This window comes from Diceros bicornis, chromosome 10 (genome assembly GCF_020826845.1).
Source record: "Diceros bicornis minor isolate mBicDic1 chromosome 10, mDicBic1.mat.cur, whole genome shotgun sequence".
NCBI lineage: Eukaryota > Metazoa > Chordata > Mammalia > Perissodactyla > Rhinocerotidae > Diceros > Diceros bicornis.
This window is the reverse complement of record NC_080749.1, coordinates 36115764-36139071: the sequence shown is the minus strand read 5'-3', so window position 1 is coordinate 36139071 and position 23308 is coordinate 36115764. Positions and strand designations below refer to the sequence as shown.

The window sequence follows — 23308 nt, the reverse complement described above, 5'->3', positions numbered from 1 at the left end:
GAAACTAGGTCTCCTGCCTCCCAGGCCAATGCCGTTTGCTAAATGAAAGGCTGAAGTGAAAGTAATTCTTATCACTTAAGGATTTACGGGCATGCATACTTCTTCTCCCCCAAATTTTATCAGTTTACATTGCTGCCAGTCTCTCACTGGAGCCAAACATTTGCATTCAGAGAATACCCTTTGATCAACTTCTATCCTAGATACTCAAATATATTGGTACTATTAAGGGAAAAAAATGCACCCTGATAATGATGACAAGCACAGTCGTAGGCATATATTCTCACTCTGGAGAATAAAACAGCTCAAGGGGTTGCTGCCAAGGATGAGATTGTAATAGCTCAAAGTGACAACACTCCACCCCCTCCTCCACCTCCCTTCCCTCAGAACAGGAGAAAGGATGTGAAAATACAAACCAGCACGCATCTGATGATGCCTCACTACACTCCCACCCATCCATCTGCTCAGCAGACTGCAGGGTAAGGGCTCTCCTTGGAAGTGGATGAAAGGGGACACCACCTAGCAGAGGGAAATAAACTTAAATCTTAAAACTTGACCTTCCTTGTCCCTTTCACAAGTAATTACATTTGGACTGTATGCATTCATGGATAGATTGTCTCTTCCCTCTGATTTGGAAAACCTAAACTGCCCAACCAAGGTAGTTCAAGTCTGCCTTGATCAGAAAAACTGAAGAGCACACTTTTGAACCAAATCAATATTTAACTCCACACCTGAAAAATAGAACAGATTAGTGAAGATGCCAAAATGTCTGACATCTAAAGAGAAACATCAAGTGCACCTCACTTTAGTCACTTCTAAAATATTTATGCCAATTTTATACGGTTTGAAATTTGCAGCTACCAGATTTTGGCATTTTTTTACAGCTTTACTGCTAGTTCTAGGCACTTGTTTTCCCCTTCCCAGTTCTGGGCCTAAGGAAGTATAAGGGGGGGGGGGGGGGCAGCAGAGATTCAAATCTGGATTAAAATCCTAGATTGGTTATTCAATACCAATGACTTCAGGCAGTTTAGGTAATCTTTATTTCTTCATCTATAATGTTGCTGATACCTGGAGTTCCTGGGAGGATTAAACGAGGACATGTAAGCACAGGGCATACTCATGGTCGGCACTCAGTCAATGCTCCCATTTCTTCCTAAAGCAGAATGACTACATTCAACCTCAGGGCAAGGGAAAAAACCGAAAAGGAAATGGACTCAAATTAATCACACACCAAAGTAGTTCCCAGTATCAAATATAAGATAGTACTGCCCTAAACCATCACTTCCTAATCTGTCTTTTTGAATCTGTTTGCAAAGCAGCCTGAGATCTGATATCACAGAGAGAGACACCAGCTACGATGGAGGGCTTAAAATTATCCTTTCCTATGAAACGTAAAGAAAGAATCCTTAGGACAGCTCCTTGACAAAGGCATTGGGGGACATACATTTTAAGTTGAAAAACTGTGACTGCAAGCCAAAAATTAGTGAACAATATTGTGGAGTGTCTCATGTAGAAGAAGGTATTCTTGGACAAAAACCATCAATTGTTCACCACACCCAAAAATCACCTTCATAGCATTATCTTTGAGAATAAAGAACGTGAAGAGTATGTGTGTGTATTCCCAACAATTAGACAATGTTCAACAGATACAATGGAGAGTCACATGTATATTTAATCATAAATGTGTGGGACCCAAAAAAATACAGTCCAATGTTACCTGTAAAATATATAAAATATATACACCCTAAAGGAACAAAAATTGAAGTAGATGACTGATTTTATAATTGATGAAACACTTCCATTGAAGAACATAACAGCAACACTGCACACTTGTGCACACACAAAGGCACATCACCTTATAGCTCTACCTGAAAGACAGGTACAAGGATACAAATAGTTAAATATATACAAAGAGTCAGCAATCTTTTCCCTTAAGTGTAAGTTTTAAAACTATTATTATAATAATGCTGAAGACAAGTTCAGGGAGGGGAGAGACTCTCCTTAGGAGAATTAAGCTCCTAAATTTTGGATCCCATTTTTACTAGCCATTAACTACAGGAAGTTCAGTGACTCAAATCTATTTAAAAACCTCATTTGTTCCCATAAAAAACTATTATTTTTTAGTTTATCCCACCACTGATCCTAATTCAGCAATCTTTTACTCTCTCCTCACCTTTCCATTCATACCAATTTTTTAGATTTATACAATTTAACTCATATAGACTGATGAAGGGGGGAACAGTCATTGAGTAGGTCTGTTCTCAAAATTTTCCAGAAATAGACGGACTTCTGTCATTTTAATTTTTATTTCCTCTTCCCCAATGCTTAAATATTCTAGAGTTTGTGGAGTGGAAGGAATTGTTTTCCATGCCTGAAATGGCTTCTTAATTATTGATGTAAGCCATAGTTAGTAGGGTGCTTGTATACTTTTATCTGTACAGAATTACTACCTGGTTTTCCTCCTAAAACACATATATGATCTTTATCATATAGGAAAATAAAACTAGTATCAATAACGCCAACATGATTCCCATTGTCTCAGGGTAGAGAATTCCTCCAAACATATACTTAAAAAGTTGCCACCCATAATTTGTCCTTCAAACTTGATCTCCAGAATTAAGCGGTTTGTGCTGATTTCTTAAGCAATTCATGATAAAAGGCATAGCCAAGAGCATCACATGCACAACTTCAGAAAAATCTGACCACAAGAGAAATCACCATAACTCTGTACTTCTATCCGCCCATAAAGATGCTTCCTTTTAACTCCTCTTGTAGGTTTTCACAGAGCAGCTGGAGCTGGCTACGGAGAGTTACATTAAACACACACCAACGGTCCAAGTACATCCCTAACAAGAGGGCCCCCACGCTGAGACTTTCCCAAAGGTTCTGTCTCATCCAAAAAAGGTTAGCCTAGCAATTTTTGTTTTGAGAGGCTTAGAATATTGTAATATTGTAGAAAGGAACCACATCTAGTAATTGTGTGCGACACACAGAGTAAAAGCAGCCACAACAACCAACCACTGCCCAAGGAGCTTGTGATGCAGAATCATAAATGTCTACATCCTAAATCTGTGGCTACTAGACTTAATAGTGACACAAATCCACCATGTTAATCAAGGGACATTATTTTTCTAAAGCGTAATTCATACCATGTGTTATTAATCAGCAGGCTAAGTGAAAGCTCATGCAAATCATGCTATCCCAGTTGAGCAGAGCTTAATTGCATTACTGTTATTATCTGGTTCTCCTGTGTCACGGGCCCTTCCAATTCAAGTGTACACACACACCACCACAGCATGGATGGAAAGACAGAAAACCCAGAGCTAGGAGATTAAGAACCATGTGTCTGGTAGGAAGAGGATTTTGAATAAAAACGTTTGTCTCTGGAAAGACAGGTCAAGTATGCACCTAGGCTGCCTTGAGAAGTAATTAAGCCTCTGCTGTTTCATTTCAGAGTGTCCCATCTTGCGCAACAGTGGGAGCAGCTGTGGGAGATCACAGAGAACACAAAGCAAGACAGGCAGCCTCATCTATCTCCCGACTGCCACACCAGAGTTTCCGGGTGGCAGGAAAAAGCTTGTGGCCTCTGTTCTCCTAAAGAGCACAAAGCTAACCTGCCATTCTGAACACCATTCCCAATATCAAACCAGCCACTGTCAAAGGCCTGAAGAAAGGCAATTTAAACGTTCCAGTCAGCGTTCAGACTCGGGTCTTTTCCCAAAGTTGTGAGATTACATGCCAAAAGCCCGCAGGCAGACGCAAAATCTGCCTGCCTTGAGCACAAGTTTCTCTTGCTGCCTAGCCTTGTAGAGTTCAGAGGTAACTAGCAGGGGAAAGGGAAATGTACAAGTGTAAGGAATAGGAACGCGTCCGATCTTGCCCGTTTCCCTTCCAACATCCTTTAAAAGAGACTGAGACACTAAAAATCGAAGTCTGGGGACCAAGTGCAGTATAGACTCTGGGGCGAAGGGGAGGCCGCCACACCCTCTTGAGCTCACAGATCTGACAGGCTCTGGCTGGGAGGGGCCCAGAAACTTAGTCCCAGAAGGAAAGGGAGAAAGAAGGGAGGCTTCAGTGTCATATATTTGAGAAGCTGGAAAGCAAGAAAAGAGGATTTCGAGAGGGAGCCAAAGACTTGGCTAGGTGTGCTGGGGGAGGGGAAGGGTCGTCCCTGGAGTCAGGACAGCTCGTAACACGTCCCCGCAAAATTGCACATTTTTGTGGTTTAAGATTAAGACCAAAAGGAACGCGCTGAGGCGACGCTTCTCTCCCGCCTGGGTTTCAGATGCCCCCATCCTCGCTTAGGGACTGGGGCGCCGCACTGCCCCGGGTTTCCTTCTCTTTTCCTTTCTGGGGAGCTCTCCTCTGCCAAGCCGCGATGTCCGCCTCCAAGTTCGCCTTCGCGCACCGCCCGGCGTGGCGCCCGCGGCCAGCCACATACGCCCATCTGCGCCGGACCCCCAGGCCCCGGGCTGAGCGCCCGCCGGATGGTCCACAGAGACTCGGGTTTGCAGAGATTTTTTTTTTTTTTTTTTTTTTTTAAACAAAAAGCCTTAGCGGCTCGCCGCCCGCTCCTCCCGGGCCGGTGCCACCTTCCCTTCACGCCCACGCCGCACCTCCCAGGCACACGCGCTGCGAGGTGCCTCTCCCGCCAGACAATGGGTTCGGGGCTGGCCAGGCAGCCCGCCTGGCCCCATCCCGGGACGCCGAGAGGGCGAGCGCGGTGGGCTCGAAGGGGGACGGAGAGGAGCGAGGCGGGGGAGGCCACAATGGGGAAGGTGGGCGCCTCCCCCTTGGGATAGAAGGCTCGCTCCCGGCGAGAGGAGGAGGGGGGGGGTCCGCTGCGCCGCCCGGCCTGGGGCTCCGGGGTCCCGCGCCCGGCCACCGCCACGCACTCACCAGCACGATGGCAAATCGCTCCTCCAGTTCACCTGGCTCGGGCATCGGCAGCTTCAAAGGCACGCTGTGCGCCCTGAAATCGGTCTGCTGCGAATCCATGCTCCCCGCGTTGCCCATCTTGGCTGCACGCCGGGGCCGGGGGCTGCTCCGGGCCCCTCGCGTGCGCGTCGGAAATCAGAACAGCTCCCGGCGGCCGGCTCCCGCCCGCTGGCGCGACCTGCCCGGCTCCCCGCCCTCCGCTGCGCCCCGGCGAGTGTGCAGCGCGCGCCGCTCCCTAGCAGCGCTCGGAGCCGAGCCGCCCCCCGGCCTCCCTCATGCTCCCCGCCGCCCCAGCGCCGCCCCGGCCTCTTTTCCTTGGGAGGGGTCGTCAGGGCGCCGGGCGCCTATCTGCATGTTGCTCCGCTGGCACGCCGCCCCCTGCCAGCAGTCCCGGCCAGCGGGCGCGTGGTTCCTCGGACTCGGTCTCCCGCCGGGGCCGCGGCCGCCACTGACACTTCCAGCCCCGGGCCGGCGAACACAACGCTCGCTCGGCCAGCACCTCCAGCAGACAAACGCAGGTCCGCGCTCCCGACACAATGCCCCCTCTCGCCCGGCCCCCGCCCCCGGCCCGGCTCCGCCCACTCGCCCCGCGGACTGCCGGGACGCGTAGTTTCTGCCCCAAAGTGTCCGCGCGCGGAAACCACGCCCGCTCTGCAGGGCCAGCCCGGGTTAGGACCGCTTGCAGCAAACGCAATCTGTACGCCTCTGGAGGTAGTTTACGTCACTTTCGACCCCGACTCACTCCAACAGTGGAAATAACTACCTCGACTACCTCGATTCTGACGCTTGGCACATTTGACAAATGAATGAATGATCCAGCCAATGATTGAATGCACGCATTCTGATTTAAATTTCAGAAGATTGTTACTGTTCAAAAGTATCTAGTCAACAGCGGACCTCAAAAGTATTGGCAACATCCTATTTCATAAAATGGGGTGTGGGTCTGTAGGTGCTTGTTTTATTTTTCCTTCTTCCTTGTATATACTACATACTCTTGTGTGATTGAAATGTTTTATAAGCAGATATATACTTTTATGGATGTTTATAAATATTCACTATGGATATATGCATATATGGTCAGACCCCAGAAGTTGAATGAGAAGATTCAATTCAATGCAAAACAAACAACTGTCAAATAGCTACTATGTATGGGTTAGTGTCCCTTAGTGGGAGAAAGAAAGAGGATTGCGCCTGCTCTGGAATACTTCACAATCTAGTGAAGGAGAAAATTTACACGAATAGTCATATTTCGTGCAAGATGAATGTAAGGACGGAGTTTTAGGGGAGGCTTTGGAGATGATCTTTGGCCGTAGCTATCTCATTCCTCTGTAACAGTCTTGTTCCAGGTATTTTACAGAAAAGATTGGGCCCAACCCTGTCCTCTGGGGTGCTTTTCAGACTATACCCATTTTGAAGCACTGGAAACAGAAACAGCCTTGCAAACGACTTGAGCCAGCTACTCATGTTGTAGATTTCAGGGGCATCTACCTGGTTGACTTTCAGCTGAACTCCTGCAATTAGTCTTTTCTTAGCTTAACAGTGTTTCTTAATCTTGGTTTGTGCATCAGATTCACTTGGAGAGCTTGTTAAAACTGCACACACCTTGGGCCCTACCTATTATCAGAATTTCCCTAAGCTGAGAGCTGGAGCCTGGGCAGGTGTATGTTTAACAAGCTCCCCAGGTGATTCTGTTATACACCAGGGTTGTTACCCTTTTGTTAAAAAGCAACTGCTTCTAGAGACAAGGTAACACACCAAGACTCAAGCATCAAGGACCACATTTCATTCAGCTTTATAAACCCCAAGATGCCTTGGGCATAGCAGTTCAATGATTATTTGTTGAAACGACAAGTGACTCTTACCAAAAGCCTATGGAGCTAATACACACACAAATACATTATGTGTGTGTGTGGTCTATTAAATAAACCACCTCTAGTCTTTTTAAAGAAGGGAGAGAGTATAAATAAATTCAACTTAAAAGTGAATAAATGAAATCTGTACTTCTAAAATTACACTGTATCAAAGTTAATGGTAAGTGTGTTACTTATCAAAGAAAAATGGGGATATAGATACACTCACACACACACCATCTAGTGAAAATGAGTGAGAAAGAAAAGCTGACAAGGTGAGACACTTCTGACCCACAAATGTGTTTATTTTCTTTGTAATCTCTAGACAGGTACTTTGGGTCTGATTGACTCACAAAATCAGCCCACCCAGGAGGTTACCCATCTGGATGGAAAAGCTAGAATTCTTCTCTGCAGTTGAGAAATCCTTTTCTGTTACATTTGTGGCTCCCTCTAGCCATATTTCTGCCAGTAACCAGGACCTTTTTCTCCCCTTAAGTCTTATCACGTCTAGTCTCTCTCATAATCTCACATGTTGAGAGGAGCCAAGGATGAAGTGTGCTAATCCATGCACCAAAAGAACTTTTCTGCCATTTCAAGGTTTGTAATCTCCAATCTTTGGTTTTTATTTGTGACTATTAAGTGCAAAAATAAACAAAACACTCCATTATATTACACAATTTCTGTAGGAATATCTATCAAAATCTCAGGAAAATTTTGGGGGGAGGATGTCCAGAGGGAAAAAGGGGAAGACATTTCTATTTAATTGTAGCCCTCTTCCTCCCTTCCCACAAAATTAAAATCAAGTGATCATTTTTAAATACATATTTCATTTCCTGATCACTAATACATACAGTCTTTATCATAGTTGATGTCACAAAATATTGGCAAAAAAATAAATCATCTGTTAAAACTATCTCCTCATCTTCTATGGAAACTGAAATGTTAGAACTTTATCTTCCATGTGCTAGGTATTTGCAAGCTATGCCAGCGATGGCTTGATCAGGAATTCTCCCATTACAGTGTAATTGCTTTCAAAGAAGCTTTTCCATCGTTCATAACAAATAGTCCTACCAGATCAGCTGAGTTGCATTGGTATCTCCTCAGGTTTTAAATGTAAAGAAGTACTCTGTAGCTAAGTTCTCTTAGCTTCTTGAAAAGGCACTACTGTAACCCTAAGATTCTCTTTGTGTGTATAATTATATAGAAATGAGATAAGCACCTTACGGTGAACACAACCATCGATAGCCCTGAATCCAAATTGTGAAGTAGCTGAGATTTTAGAGGGATGGCTTCATGTCAATTTACATCCACAAAAGTACCACAAGATTGATATATCTGTCCATATTTATTTTCAAAATATTTATTGAGCGTTTATTTTATGCCAGACTGCTGCTGATTTTAAACAAAGTTTAAACATGGTTTATTCAATTTCTGCTTCATACAAACTTCTTCAAATAGTTAACTTACAAAGATATACCTCAACTCTCTAGTTCCCCTTATCCTCCTGAATCAGTTAGGAATGAATGTTTTTGCCACCAAATAAAAGAGAACACAAGTAATAATGCCTTAAATAAAATATTTTTCTCGTAAAACAAGAAATCTGGAGACAGGTGGATGTTGTTGTTGGTTCAGCAACTCAGTAAGGCAGGGTCAGTATCTGTGCCATGGCTTGGTCTTTCCCTCATATTTATAAAATAGCTGCCAGAGTGACATGAATCAAGTCTGTATTCAGGGCAAAAGGTAGGGGGGAAGAGGTAGTGTCAGTTAAGTCTCTTCCTTTTGTCAGGAAATCAAAGGTTTGCACAGAAGTACCACTAGCAGGATGCCCATTATTCCTCATTTTCCAGGACTGAATGACATGGCCATCCCCAGCTACACAGAGAACTGGGGAGTTAGATAAAACCTAGGACTGGACACGTTTCCTCACCTGGAGAGAATCAAGATTCTGATAGCAAGAAGGGAAAGGGAATAGACATGGGTAAACAATGGGTAGACAGCAACATCTTTTAACTCCTCCCCCACATATTGTGCATCTTTGAATAATACTTTGTATTTGCATATGACTTCATATTTTCCAAAATATATGTATATATTTTTTGGTAAGGAAGATCAGCCCTGTGCTAACATCTGCCAATCCTCCTCTTTTTTTGCTGAGGAAGACTGGCTCTGGACTAACGTCTGTGCCCATCTTCCTCTACTTTACATAGGACGCCGCCACAGCATGGCTTTCCACGTGGTGTGTCAGTGCTTCCGGGCGCACCCGGATCTGAACCAGCGAACCCGGGCACCGCAGCGGAGCATGCGCACTTAACCACTTGCACCACCGGGCGGCCTCTTTATGTAAACACTTTTACTTACTTTACCTTATTTCATCCTGTCAATACAACAATAAGAAATTTAAGTCTCAACAAAATGATTTTTTTCTGGTTTATACAACAAACGATAGAGTTAGAACTTTATTTTGATTCCCAAACTGGTATCCTTCACTACCTTTTTAGAAAATAGCTCTCTGAAATTATCCTTTAGAGGTGGCAGCATAATGAGACTGCTGCTGCTGCTCAAGATGGAGTGATAGGGACCAGATTTACCCTCCCATTTGAAACTAATAAGAAACTGGACAAAATATTTGAAACAATGGCCCTCAAGACATTGACCATGAGGCAATGAAGAACAGTGATCGCTGAGAGATGGAAAATAAGTGAGCCCTACAATCACCCTAGCTTACTGCCCGCAGAAAGTTTCCAGGCTGAGGTGCAAAGAGGGGGAACTCAGACTGAGCCTGGTGGAGTCGCTGACTTGAGAAGGCAGAGCTGGGAGTTCAGTGAGCCCAAGGAGGCTAGTGTTCGCAGGACAGAGGACTGGAAAAGAGACATGCAAGAAGAGAGAACTCCAGAGGTCTGAAGAGCTTCCCGTTCCAGTATTCAGTTGAGTACTGATTAGTGAGTGCATTCGAGGAAAAAACTGAAGGCTAGTCATTTTATAATAATAAAAGAGTGACTTCATCAAGAAAACATAATACTCAATAGCAGTGCTTCAAAATACACAAACTTCAAGAAGTACACAAATCCACAGTTATTGTTGGAGAGTTCAACACTCCTCTGTTAATATTTCTTAGAACAAGTAGACAGAAAACCAGTAAGGGTATAGAAAACTTCAAAAATACTGGCAACAACTTGGTCTAATTGATATTTATAGACCACCTTACCCAACAACGGCAGAATACATAACTTTTCAAGTGCAAAGGTACATTTACCAACATTGACCATATTCTGGGCTTTGTAAAACAACTCTCAATAAATTTTAAATGATTCCAATATTACAAAGTGTATTTCCTTACCACAATGGAATTAAATTAGAAATCAAGAACACAAAGATAACTGAACAATCCTCAAATATTTGGAGAAGAAATAATGCACTTCTAAAAAACTATGGATCAATTTGAAAAATTATAACATTTTGAACAGAATGAAAGTGAAAACACAACATATTAAAATTTGAGGATGCAACTAAATCAGTACTTAGAAAGAAATTTAAAACACTAAGTGCCTGTATTAGAAAAGAATAAAAGACTCAAGTCAGTGTCCTCAGTTTCCACCTTCAGAAACTAGAAAAAAAGAACAAGTGAAAGCAAACTAAGCAGAAGAAAGGAATAATAAAGATGAGAGCAGAAATCAGTGAAATAGAAAATGGGAAAATTGATGAAACCAAAAGCTAATTCTTGAGACAATCAATAAAATTGATAAACCTCTAGTCAGACTCATTAGGAAAAAGAAAAGAGGGCCAGCCCCGTGGCTTAGCAGTTAAGTGTGCCCGCTCCGCTACTGGTGGGGCGCGCACCGACGCACTGCTTCTCCGGCCATGCTGAGGCCGAGTCCCCACATACAGCAACTAGAAGGATGTGCAACTATGACATACAACTATCTACTGGGGCTTTGGGGAAGAAAAAAAAGGAGGAGGATTGGCAATAGATGTTAGCTCAGAGCCGGTCTTCTTCAGCAATAAGAGGAGGATTAACACGGATGTTAGCTCAGGGCTGATCTCCCTCCCAAAAAAAAAAAAAAGAGAGAGAAAAGACGCAAATAACCAGTATCACAAATGTCAGAGTGGACATCACTGCAAATTTTACACATATTAAAAAGGATAATCACAGAATGTTTTGAACAACTTTATGTCAATAAATTCTATAATGTAGATGAAATGGACACATTCATTCCTTGAAAGATACAAACTACCAAAACTGATTCAAGATGAAATAGCTAAACTGAATAGTCATATATCTAATAAAGAAATTGGATCTGTAGTTAAAATCTTCCCACAAAGAAAACTATAGGTACAGATAGCTTCACTGGGAATTTTCAGGTAGAAAGAATACCAGTTCTACCCAAACTATTTCAGAAAATTGAAAGTGAGTGGTATTCATTCTGAAGATCAACATTACCCTGATACCAAAACTGGTCAAAGACATGACAAGAAAGAAAACTATAGCCAACATCCCTCATGAGCATAGATAACAAAAATTCTTAATTTATTCCAGGAATACGAGGTTGTTTTAGCATTCAAAGATCAATCAATGTAATTCATCATATTAAGAGACTGAAAAAGAAAAAAACATGTGAACATCTCAATAGATGGAGAATAAGCATTTGACAAAATCCAACATCTATGCCTGATAAAAACCCTCAGCTGCTTAGGAATAGAAAGGAACTTTCTCAGCTTGATACAAGGCATCTACAAAAAACCTGCTGCCATATCATACTTAATGGTGAAAGACTAAATGCTTTCTCCTTAAAATCAGGAGTAAGACAGGAATATCTGTTCTCATCATTTTTATTCAGAATTATGTAGGATGTTCTAGTCAGTGTAATAAGGTAGAAAACAAACAAAAAAAAGGCATTCGGTTTGGAAAAGATGAAGTAAACTGTCTTTATTCACAAATGACATGATCTTCTATGTAGGAAATCTTGTGGAATCTATAAAATAGTTACTAGAACTACTATGTGAGTTAGCCAGTTTTCAGGATACAAGACTGATACACAAAATTAAGATATATTACTATATAGTAGAAATAAACTTTCAAAATTTAAATTAAAAATACTATTTATAATAACATCAAAAATATAAAATACAAAATTTCTCCTTTTCCCAGGGATAAATCTGGCAAAAGATGTGCAAGACCTGTACACTGAAAACTGTAGTATACTGTGTTCATGAGTCAGAAGACTCAATATTTTTAACGTGCCTGTTCTCCCTAAATGGATCTATAGATCATGCATTCTAAAACAAAATCCTAGCAGACTTGTTTATAGAAATTAACAAGCTAATTCTAAAATTCATATGGAAATGCAAAGGACCTAGAATAACCAAAACAACTTTGAAAAAGAACAAAATGGGAGGACTAACGACTTGATTTCAAGACTTATTATAAAGCTACAGTAATCAAAAGGGTATGATACTGGTATCAAGATAGGCAGATAAATCAAGGGAATACAGTGGAGAGTCCAGAAAAAGGCCCATACAGATATGGACAATGTATTTTTGACAAAGGTGCAATGGCAATTCAGTGGAGAAAGGATAGTCTTTTCAGCAAATGGTTGAAATAGTGATTGTGGAAGAATTGGACATTCAAATGTGAAAAATGAACTTTAATACATACCCTACACCAGGTATAAAACAATTCAAAATGAATCAGAGACCTAAGCACCAAACCTAAAACTATTGAACGTCTAGAAGTAAATATAGGAGAAAATCTTTGCTACTTTGGGTTAGGCAAAGATATCTTACATATGCAAGGAAGAAAAAATTGTAAATTGGACTTCATCAAATTTTGCAACATCTGCTCTTCAAAAGGCACAGTTAACAGAATCAAAAGACCTCCTGTAGACTAAGAGACAATGTGTAAATTATATATCCGATAAAGGACTGTACCCAGAATACATAAAGAATTCTCAAAACTAAGTAAAAAGAAAACAATTGACAAAAGATTTGAACAGACATCACACAAGGAAATATATCCATGGCTAATGAACACATTAAAAGATGCTCAACATCATGACTCATTAGGGAAATGAGTCATTAAAACCACAATGCAAATTAAAACCACAATGAGATACCGATACACACCTCTGGGAATGGCAAAAATTAAAAAGACTGACCATACACAAGTGTTGACAAGTATGTGGAGTAACCAGAACTCTCATACACTGCTGATGGGATTGTAAAATGATATAATCACTTTGGAAAACAGTTTGGTCTTTCTTAAAAATTTAAATATACGCCTACCATATGATCCAGCCGTTCCACTCATAGGCATTTACTCAAGAAATATGAAAGCATATGCCCATACAAAGACTCTTACATAATGTTCACAGCAGCTTTATTTGTAATGACCAAAAACTGGAATCAGTTCAAGTCTCCATCAATAGATGAAGACATAAGCAAACTGTGATATACTCACAGAGTGGAATACTAATCAGCAATAAAAAAGTATGAACTATTGATACAAGTGATGTGATTGAATCTCAAAATAATTATGCTGAGTGAAAATAGCCAGACAACAACAAAAGTATATGTACAGTATGATTCCATTTATATAAAATTCTAGAGAATGCAAACTAATCTATAAGGAGAAAGCAGATGAGTGTTTGTTTGGGGAGGGGGGAAGGCAGGGAGAATTCCAAAGTTCCTGAGGAGCCTTTGGGCGTGGTAGATAGGTTTATTAACTTTATTACGGTGCTTGTTTCATGGGTGTATAGATAGATAGAAAATAGATAGATAGATAAGCTAAAATCTATCAAATTATAAACTATAAATATGTACAGTTTACTGTTGATTAATTATATCTCAATAAAGCTGTTACAAAAAATAAGTCAAGTCAATCGTTTTCTCTCTTCTCATCCTTCAAGGAACTTAGAACACTTGAACTCAAATTTCTCCCCTTCTGCCTTCCATGTTAATGTTGTGTATTATTTTAATTCCTCTTTATTTATTCACACTAGCCTTTAATAGTATTACTAGCAAAGCCAATTCTTATTTTTATTTATCAATATGCTTACCAATTCATTTGCTTTTTGCCTAATGCTTTTTTCTTCTGGATTTATCTTTCATTTTCCAGAAGTACATTCTTTAGTGTTTCTTTCAATGAGAGTTTGTGAATAGCAGAATTACCCGACCATGTCTTTTTTGCCCTTAGTCTTGAATATAGTTTATTTGGTTATAGAATGCTAGGTTGAAAGTTCATTTCCCTCCCCATTTTGAAGATATTATTCCATTATCTCCTAGCCCTCATTGTTGGTGATGAGAAATCTACTGTCATTGTAATTGTCACTTTTTAAAAACAAATAGATATTGCATCTTTTTCTTTCTGGATTCTTTTAACATTTTTTTCTTTGTCTTTTATTTTCTGCATTTTTGCTACAGTGAGTCTTACGTGGTAATGAATCTGTTTATCCTGCTCAGGATTTGGTTTGCTTCCTCAGTTTGAAGACATGTCTTTGGGTTTTTCAGTTCTGGAAAATTCTCAGCCATCATCTTTTAAAATATTGTCTCTCCCTCATTCTCTTTTTTTTCTCCTCCTGAAACTTATACCGCTGTTGGTCTATCTATAGTCTCTTAACTATTCTTTCGTATTTTGCATATCTTTATCTCTGCTGCATTCTAGCTGATTTCCTTACACCTTCTAGTACAGAAACTCTTTAGTCTTGTCTAATTTATTGTTTCTTTTATTCATCAAGATTTAAATTTCACTGATGATATTTTGGTAGACGTTCTAGTTGAAGAACTTCTAGTAGAAGTTCCAGGTTTCTTTTTCCCCCCAAAGCCCCAGTAGATAGTTGTATGTCATAGTTGCACAGCCTTCTAGCTGCTGTATGTGGGACACGGCCTCTGCATGGCAGGAGAAGCAGTACGTTGGTGCGCGCCCGGGGTCCAAACCCGGGCCGCCAGCAGCGGAGCGCGCGCACTTACCTGCTAAGCCACGGGGCCGGCCCTCCAGTTCTTTTTCAAGTCTGCCTCTTCCCTTTCAATACTGCTTCTAGTCCATTACTTCATGAGATTTTTGAAAGAGAGAAAAGAGAGACATATATTCTGTTCACCATCTTGATAGAAACTTATTACCTGCCTCTTTTTTGTTTGTTTTAATAGACATTAGGAATTTTATTTGAACTATATCTTAACTAAATAATGCCACCTTTATAATTTAAATGTTTTTTGTAGATTCTAGTTTTTCCAACATTGTTCCAGAGAATTATTAACTCCTTGTAAGTTTTAAAATCCCAGCTCTTATCTTGCTTGTATGTCTAAGATACCACCTCCTTTAGGCCCCACAGTGTACACCATGTCACATAAACATACCTTCAAATTTGGCAAAAATCCATCTGGGTCATTTTTGAATGATATGGAAATAGTAACACAGAAACTTAATTTCATTTATGTAAGTTTACTACATATTTGTAAATACATATATATAAGAACATACTGAAGTTTCTTTCAAATTAGCTGATATGCTAAACAGGTACGTCATTATAGGAATCAAACTACATTAAAAGTTTTAAGTCAGTAGTAAAGTAGGGAAAAATAGGTGAAACATTGAGGCCTTTTGAATGGGCTCTCAAATATTGGTACCCTCCCCTCCACCGCCTTTACCAGTTGGTCAGTTTAAAGGTAGCTGAATTGGGTAGACTAGTTATCTTCTAGAAGCCACTTGAGGCGCTCTAGATACAACTTTCATGAAAAACGAAAAAAGAAGAAAAAAAAAAAGACATATCACGAAATGCAGATAGCATTGTATGAAAAGTCAAGTTCAGACTATTTTTCACAATCCTCCCCCTCAGTCACCTACTCTCTCTCCTCATCCTGCATTCTTGTACTGTACTGCCTCCTCCAAAATCCTCCTTAACAGTCTACTTTCAAAAATGATTGGATGGGAGGGCCTTAACCTGTGACATCAACAACAACGGCAACAACAAAGGAATGTGCTGCTGACTGGTAGCGTCTGCTTTTATTTCAGGGAGTCCTCTTAACTTCCCAACTTCATATTAACTGTCATCCAGGAGGGCGAGAGTTCCTAAGCTGGGCTGCGTGGGAAGCCTGGGATGCCCCATCCACACCTGCCCTCCTCTGCAGATAAACAGAACTCACAGTCTCCAAGGCCATCCATCTGGCACCTTTCAACAGCTTCCAAGTCTAAGAAAACAAACCCTTTGAAAAAAGAGATTTTAAAACAAGAAAGCCCAAAGGGGGCATTTTTGTTTCTGGCTGCAACCACTTCAACCAGAATGAACAGCAGCGGGGGAATAAGAAAGAGAATGAGTTGGAGGAGCCAGCCTGATGGTGTAGCGGTTAAGCTTGGGCCCTCCGCTTCCGCGGCCTGGGGTTTTCGGGTTCAGATCCTGGGTGTGGACCTGAGCACCGCTTATCAAGCCATGCTGTGGCAGGCATCCCACATATAAAGTAGAGGAAGATGGGCGTGGATGTTAGCTCAGGGCCGATCTTCCTCAGCAAAAAGAGGAGGATTGGCAACAGATGTTAGCTCAGGGCTAATCTTCCTCACGAAAAAAAAAAAAGAGAATGAGTTGGAGTAAAATGCAGGTCCATATATATAACACATATTAAATATCTAGATTTACAATTTTATTTACTTTTATTTGTTCTTTGAGAGAGTTAATTTTTAGAGGACCACTGTAGATTTCTTTCTGATCACAAGAAGAAAAGAGGCTTACCATCCCATAAGAGGCAATCAGACTTTCTGAAATCTGTCTTTTCCTCCCTTTTTGGCTCAGCCCAAATATATGAAAATTGCCCCTTTTCTGGCCTTCAGAGAAGAAATTTTCACAAACCCATGATTATTCTGTCTAATGAATTTGAATTCCTTGACTTGTAATTTAAACTCTCAAGGCTAGTATCATGCTAAGAACATGTGCTTGGTGGGTTTGACATCTGTCTTGCTTACTTACTGAGTGACCATGGGAAAATTCATTAACCTCTTCAAGCCTCAGTTTCTGCATCTATGAAATGAAAATAAATACTCACACCACAAGTGAATTGTTTAGATTAAGGGAAATAACTTACGTAAACCATCAGCATCATATCTGATGTATAGTTAGATGTTCAATAAGAGATATTTTCCCCCTTATGTTCTTTTTTCAAGATGGTAATGAATTTAGTCTTGGGCTTATCATTGAAGGAATAAAAATTTCCGCAGTGCCCGAATGAGTAAAGGGAAAATATGTAGATACATGGCACTTGCTTCAGATGACCAGAAGATGCATTTGCATACAATAGAATATCCACTAGTTTGCAGTCCATGAGTGCTTCCTGATGCCCCAGTTCTTCCAGTGATAAAGCTCTGCTCTGGTCACTCACTATAATAGCAATTCAAAAAGTGAATGCCACTGTCAAAGGAATCCAAACACTGTTTCCCAAAACTGTCTGATGATAAGATCCACCTGGGACGCTTATTGAACGTACAGATTCCTGCAGGCCTTCCCTAAAAATTCTAATTCAATAGGGCTGGGGTGGGCCCCAGAATCTATGTTTAACAAAAGCCCCATGTGGTTCCTATTTTAGGCAAGTTTAGGAAACACTGATTAATTGCTTGGAACTGGGGAAATGACTCATCTGTAATTAAGCAATAATGCCTCTACTTAAGGAACAATGCCAAGTTATTTTAAAGCCATTGAATAATTATAACGAATACACTGCTCTAAAAATTGAATTAGCTATGTTTCAATCAGAGGGATTGTTCCTTTTAAAATACATTTATACGAATTTTTTAAGTTTTAAAAAATGTCACCAGTTTTCATACTTGCATTTGTTATGCTTTGTAGGTTTTGGAGGAGTACAAAGCATCATTGGTTCTATTGCATAAGTTGTCCACATCTGATTTAGGGGCAGATTTGTCAGATGTCCAAATTTTAAGGTGGAATTTCGGTTGTGCAGGCTTCTTTCTGCCCCCAAACTCACATTTATATGCAAAAATAGACTGAATAGATGCCAAACATTACCCTATTCATGGAAGAAATTAAATTGTCCAGAGCTACTGAATGCTACTGACACCAGTGTGATTTTGTCAAGTTAATTTTACTAACAAATGTTTATTGTACTATATCATATTAGTTGCAATTATTTTCCATCCACAACTAAGATCAAAGAAAAGTTCACTGGTGGAAGGAAGTGGGGAGAGGGCTGGGTAGCTAATTAGGAGAACTAAAGATCTCCCTCGAAGGATCAAGCCCTTTGCTGCTCTGTAATGACTATTACGAACACCTGCAGAGCTCACCCTCTCTAGAGAGTGTAACCTTATCCAACTATTCTAGAAGAGCGCTTACAAGCGGGGCCAGACGGCCTGTCTCAGGTCCAATTCTCATTGCCCGGTTGTTTTGTTTTGTCAATTTTAGAGAGTGGGAGGTGTTTGTTAAAATTCTTAAGGAAACAATTCAAAATATTGAATTGAAATCTGAGAAAGAAGCAAGCCCTCAAAGCAAAATAGATGTATATATTTTTTTCTGAAACCTCTATTGCACTGACAATGATTAAAAATGGGAGTTCCAAATATTAAAAATGCAATGAGGCTGTAAGGAACGCATAGCCCAGATAGATGCGGTGGACACCTAGTTTTTGTCCACCCAAGACCTCCTCTTCTTGGAAGAGCACCCCTTCTAGAAACTGCTCTTCCCTCCGTTCCCCCTATTATTAATAAGGAGCTGCCATGTTTCCTCAGCTCTCTGGGCCATAGTCGACCAGTTGAAGGGTGGGATTCTAACTCAGGCTTGTCAATGATCCTTTCCTCCCTTCCTCTGATTTTTGGACTTTGGACTAAAAGTATCAGGTTACATTTTCTCAGGTGGCTGAGGCTGTATGCTATAAAGTTTAAATGTGGTTGATGACAATGGTGACTGATAAGCAGAGAGAAAAGAAGCAGATGTAAAACGAGGTACAGAGACAGGAGATAGAGAAAGATCTGCCTGGAAATCCTATTTACGTAAGAGCAAGGAAGTTGGTAAGTTGGATACAGTTTTTAAAACTCTCACTTTTCTTGTATGTAAAATAAGGGCACTAGTAGTATTTACTTCAAGTAGGTTTTGTGAGGAGTAATTGAGATAGTTCATATAATCACTGAATACTGGACCCAACACATGGAAAGAGACCATTAAATGTCAGCCATTGAGCACCCCTAGGCATGGGGCTAAGAAATAGTGAGCTGCAAGAGTGGCACCACATTTAAAGGACACGATTTCTGGTACTGTTTATCAGAAAAATATGCCCAAATTAAATTGACAGCTGACTAATATTTTCACAAAAATGTCAGAAAAACCCTAAGCATGGCAAATAGTGGCCTATGATTGCTCAGGTACTAAAGAAACCCCCAGACCAGGGTTAATAATGATGATAATAATAATAATAAATAACTTACCCAGAGTGCTAACTGGGAGCCAGGGAGGAAGCTGAGTGGTTTATAGCCAATATCCTTAATACCTACTACTACTATATAAGTCAGGTATTCTTCTTCTTCTTTTTGTGAGGAAGATCGGCCCTGTGCTAACATCTGCCAATCCTCCTCTTTTTGCTGAGGAAGACTGGCCCTGGGCTAACACCTGTGCCCATCTTCCTCCACTTTATAAGGGACGCCGCCACAGCATGGCTTGCCTACGGTGCGTCGGTGCGCGCCTGAGATCCGAACCCGCGAACCCGGGCCGCCACAGCAGTGCGCGCACACTTAACCACTTGCGCCACCAGGCCGGCCCCAGTTAGGTATTATTCTTATTCCTATTTTTCAGATGAGGAAACTGATGCATAATGTTGAAATCTGCCTTCAAGAAGACTATTCACTGAGAGCCCAGTGTTCCCAGTGCCTCGGGGATGATGGGCAGTGTGTTTAAAAGAAGTGGCTATTTCTCACTTTTCGCTGCCACCTCTGTCCATCAGCCAGCCTTGGTTATGTCAGTGGCTGAGTCAGGGAAATGGCTATTAGCACACTAAAGGGGTTGAAACTCAGGCCACAGAAGCATATTTCACTTTGCCAGGTTGCTTTCCTTCTTGCTCTCCGAATGTGGGCACAAGCCACGGTTGCATTCCCATTTTTCACTTTCCTCTCTGCACCTGCTTCTGCTTGGAAGCTATGCCTTGGAACTGCTCTCTTTCCCAATGGGAAGCTGTCAGGAATTTTTAGATAAGACTGAATTACCACCCAAACCAGGGGCTCTTTATGTCTCATCTTTTTTTTTTTTTTTTTCTCCAATCTGTAATTCTTGATTGCTTTTGGTTCCTGTGGCCTTCTGCTTAGTCTCAATCATTGCTTTGCCCTGACTTGTGGAATTTTTATATGTTCAGATTGGGACTGTTGATTTGTCTAGCTCTAGTTACCCATGATCACAGCTTCCCAGGAATTGCCAGGTCCTTCTGTTCCCTGAACCACCATATTCTGATTTCCAGCCTCTGCCTTGGCACCCTTCATCCCAATCTGTCATCCTGCATCCTTGACCTACAACATATATAGTCTTTCCAACTAGCTTATGGGTTCTGGCTGTAGAATAATGTGCTTCGCAGTGTGATTCTCAGTTTATCTGCACTTGAATCATGTGGAGTGCTTTATGAAAATGAAGATTTTTAGCCCCATCCCCATGAGTCAGAATTTCTATGGTAAGCTCAAGAAGTATGTATATTTAACAAGCTACCCAGGCGATTCTTATGCATACAGAGCTTGGGACCCATTGTATTGGAAGAACAGATACTAGAATCGTAAAACTTTTTTTTTTCAATTCTCCAGGTACTTCCAGTTCTGTGTTTGGCATCTGGAAGAGTCTTACTAATTGCTCATTGGATTAAGGAATGAATAAATCTAACTTTAGGAGGAAATCCGGTCATAGCAAATCTTCCCTACTCTAAGGAAATATTTGCAATTTTCACTAAATGTGTCTATAATACCAACTTCAGTTAGTATAATCCTCATTCCCTTATGAGCCAAACTGCTTAAATCTCCTTTGGATTTTGCTTCTTCCTAAAATAATGTAATTTTAATTTACTGTGGTTGTGATGAAATATCATATCAAATTGTTTTAAAAATCTCAAGGTATTCTTTAATTCAGTTTAGACCTCTTCCTGGGTAGAAGCTAGAAAATTTTCCTCCAATTATAACCGGGAGAAAATACCAAAATGATTTTATAAGCTAGGTAAATATCGTTATAGGGAATACCAAAAAGTTTCTAATGTTCTAACATATTGTTAATTCAATAAATATTTACTGTACTTAAACATTCAGATTGTAACCACAAGCAGTACATAAAAGGAAGCCAAAGAATCCCTATTGCCCCCTGGGAATATTAACATTTTGACTTCTTTATTCAATTATGTTTGGAAGCTCTTTTTGCTCCCCAGCTGTGGCCCATTGACGGCTGGGTGACTCCAGGTAGATACTTTGGATTGCTGACTTTAAGAAACCTCTAGTTCACAGAGATTCTATCAGCATAACTCAGTAATACCTAAGCTTCCCTCTGGGTTTATGTCTTTCTAGCAGAGGTTGCCTTGATCTCTTTGCTAGCCTTACTTTGACTTCAAACATGTGAAAAGGGACGTGGAGTATAGTTGATGTAACTATGAGCTCTAAATATGTTATTGCTTTTAATCTTCACAGTGACCTTGTGAGGCAGACAATTTTCTTCCTATATTATAGAAGAGATAGTTGAGGCTAATAGTGGTTGAATAATTGGACCAAGTCGTATAGCTAAGAAGTGGCAGAGCCAGGACTCAATTTCCCATTTCTTTGGTCCCTAGGATTATTTACTTTGTACTACACCATATTGCTTCCTCATTTTATTTTGCCACTACTTGAACATCTTTATCCCCTCCCCTGGGACATGGGTCTTGCCCTTGGCCATGTATTTGGCTCCCTACTCAGAACTGGTCTCAACCAGGAGTTCCCTAGAAATCAGATGCTCTGTTGATTCCCTGTCACTCAGCCACCCTTCTTTTCACCCTCTGCCAGCTTCCCCTTCATGGCCAGTCTTGCCCAAGTGTAGGCACCAGAGCACCACTTGCAGAACCAAAGCAATTATGTCGTCGTCTTTGATGACTTCCAGGTGTCTTGTAATGGACATGACATGAGTATCAGTTGAAAGAAGGTTTGGCTTCATATAACATAAGGCTAAACAAAAAGGGGTTTATTTTTCTCATATAATAGGAAGTCCAGAGGTAGGTGTTTGTACAAGATGCTGTAATGATTTCACTGCTAATGTCTCTGCAATTCTATTGGCCTTTCCCTCCCTCCTGATGGCAAGCTGGCTTCTGTGCCTCCAGCTATCACATCCACATTCAAAACCAAATGAAAGAGGGAGGGGCAGTGTCAGTTGTATTCCTCCTTGTTTACTAAGAAAGTGAAATCTTCCCTAGAACACATCCCCCTACACATACCCAGCAGACTTTGCCTAGGGCCATGTTGAACAGAATGAGTCACAAGATCAACCTCCAGCTATTAAAAAGGCAGAGATAGCACTTGAACATCAATTAATGTCATTTAACACATCAACAGGATAAAGAAGAAAAATCATATGATCATATCAATAGGTGCAGAAAAAGTGTTTGACAAAATCCAACACTCATTCATGATAAAAACTCTCAACAACTAAGTATAAAGGGAAACTTCTTCAACTGGATAAAGACCATCATTTACAAAAAAACCTACAGCTAACATCATACTTAATGGTGAGAAACTATAAGCTGTCTTGCTAAGACCAGGAACAAGGCAAGGCTGTCCCCTCTCACCACTCGTTTTCAAAATTATGCAAAAGTCCTAGCTAATGCAATAAGATAAGAAAAGGAAATAAAAGTTATACAGATTGAGAGGGAAGAAATAAAACTGTCTTTGTTTGCAGATGACATGTTTGTCTATGTAGAAAATCTGAAAGAATTGACCAAAGAGAACCCACTGGAACTAATACGGGATTATAGTAAAGTTTCAGGATACTGGGTTAATATATAAAAGTCAATTGCTTTCCCATATACCAGCAATGAACAAGTGGAATTTGAAATTAAGAACAAATATCATTTACATTAGCACCCCCAAAAGTGAAATATTTAGGTATATATCTAACAAAATAAGTACAAGATCTATATAAGGAAAACTACAAAACTCTGTTGAAGAAAATCAAAGAACTAAATAAATGGAGAGATATTCCATGTTCATGGATAGGAAGAATCAATATTGTCAAAATGTCAGTTCTTCGCAACTTTATCTATAGATTTAATGCAATCTCAATCAAAATCCCAGCAAGTTATTCTGTGGATATTGACAAACTGATTCTAAAGTTTATGTGGAGAGGCAAAAGAACCAGAATAGCCAACAGAATAATGAAGGAGAAGAACAAAGTTGGAGAACTGACACTATCTGACTTAAGATTTATTATAAAGCTACAATGATAAAGACAGTGTGATATTGGTGAAAGAATAGGCAAATAGATCAATGGAACAGAATAGAGAGTCCAGAAATAGATCCACATAAATATAGTCAGCTGATGTTTGACAAAAGAGCAAAG

The 23308-nt window shown here is 40.6% G+C and overlaps 1 protein-coding gene across 10 annotated transcripts in view; it reads right to left on the bottom strand.

Annotated features, from left to right (window-relative positions):
• The window catches only part of FMNL2 (formin like 2), a 398204-nt gene that overhangs the window by 289175 nt on the left and 85721 nt on the right, over positions 1 to 23308 (bottom strand). For 4 of the 10 annotated variants that reach the window (XM_058548971.1, XM_058548966.1, XM_058548974.1 and 1 more), the window contains exon 1: positions 4897 to 5438. The exons of 5 other annotated variants lie outside the window; for them this stretch is intronic. In XM_058548971.1, the coding sequence (XP_058404954.1) occupies positions 4897 to 5013 (117 nt within the window). In that variant the 5' untranslated portion in view covers positions 5014 to 5438. Of the gene's footprint in view, positions 1 to 4896; positions 5440 to 23308 lie in introns of those variants that run through there. One more of the 10 variants, XM_058548969.1, reaches the window with a different exon arrangement.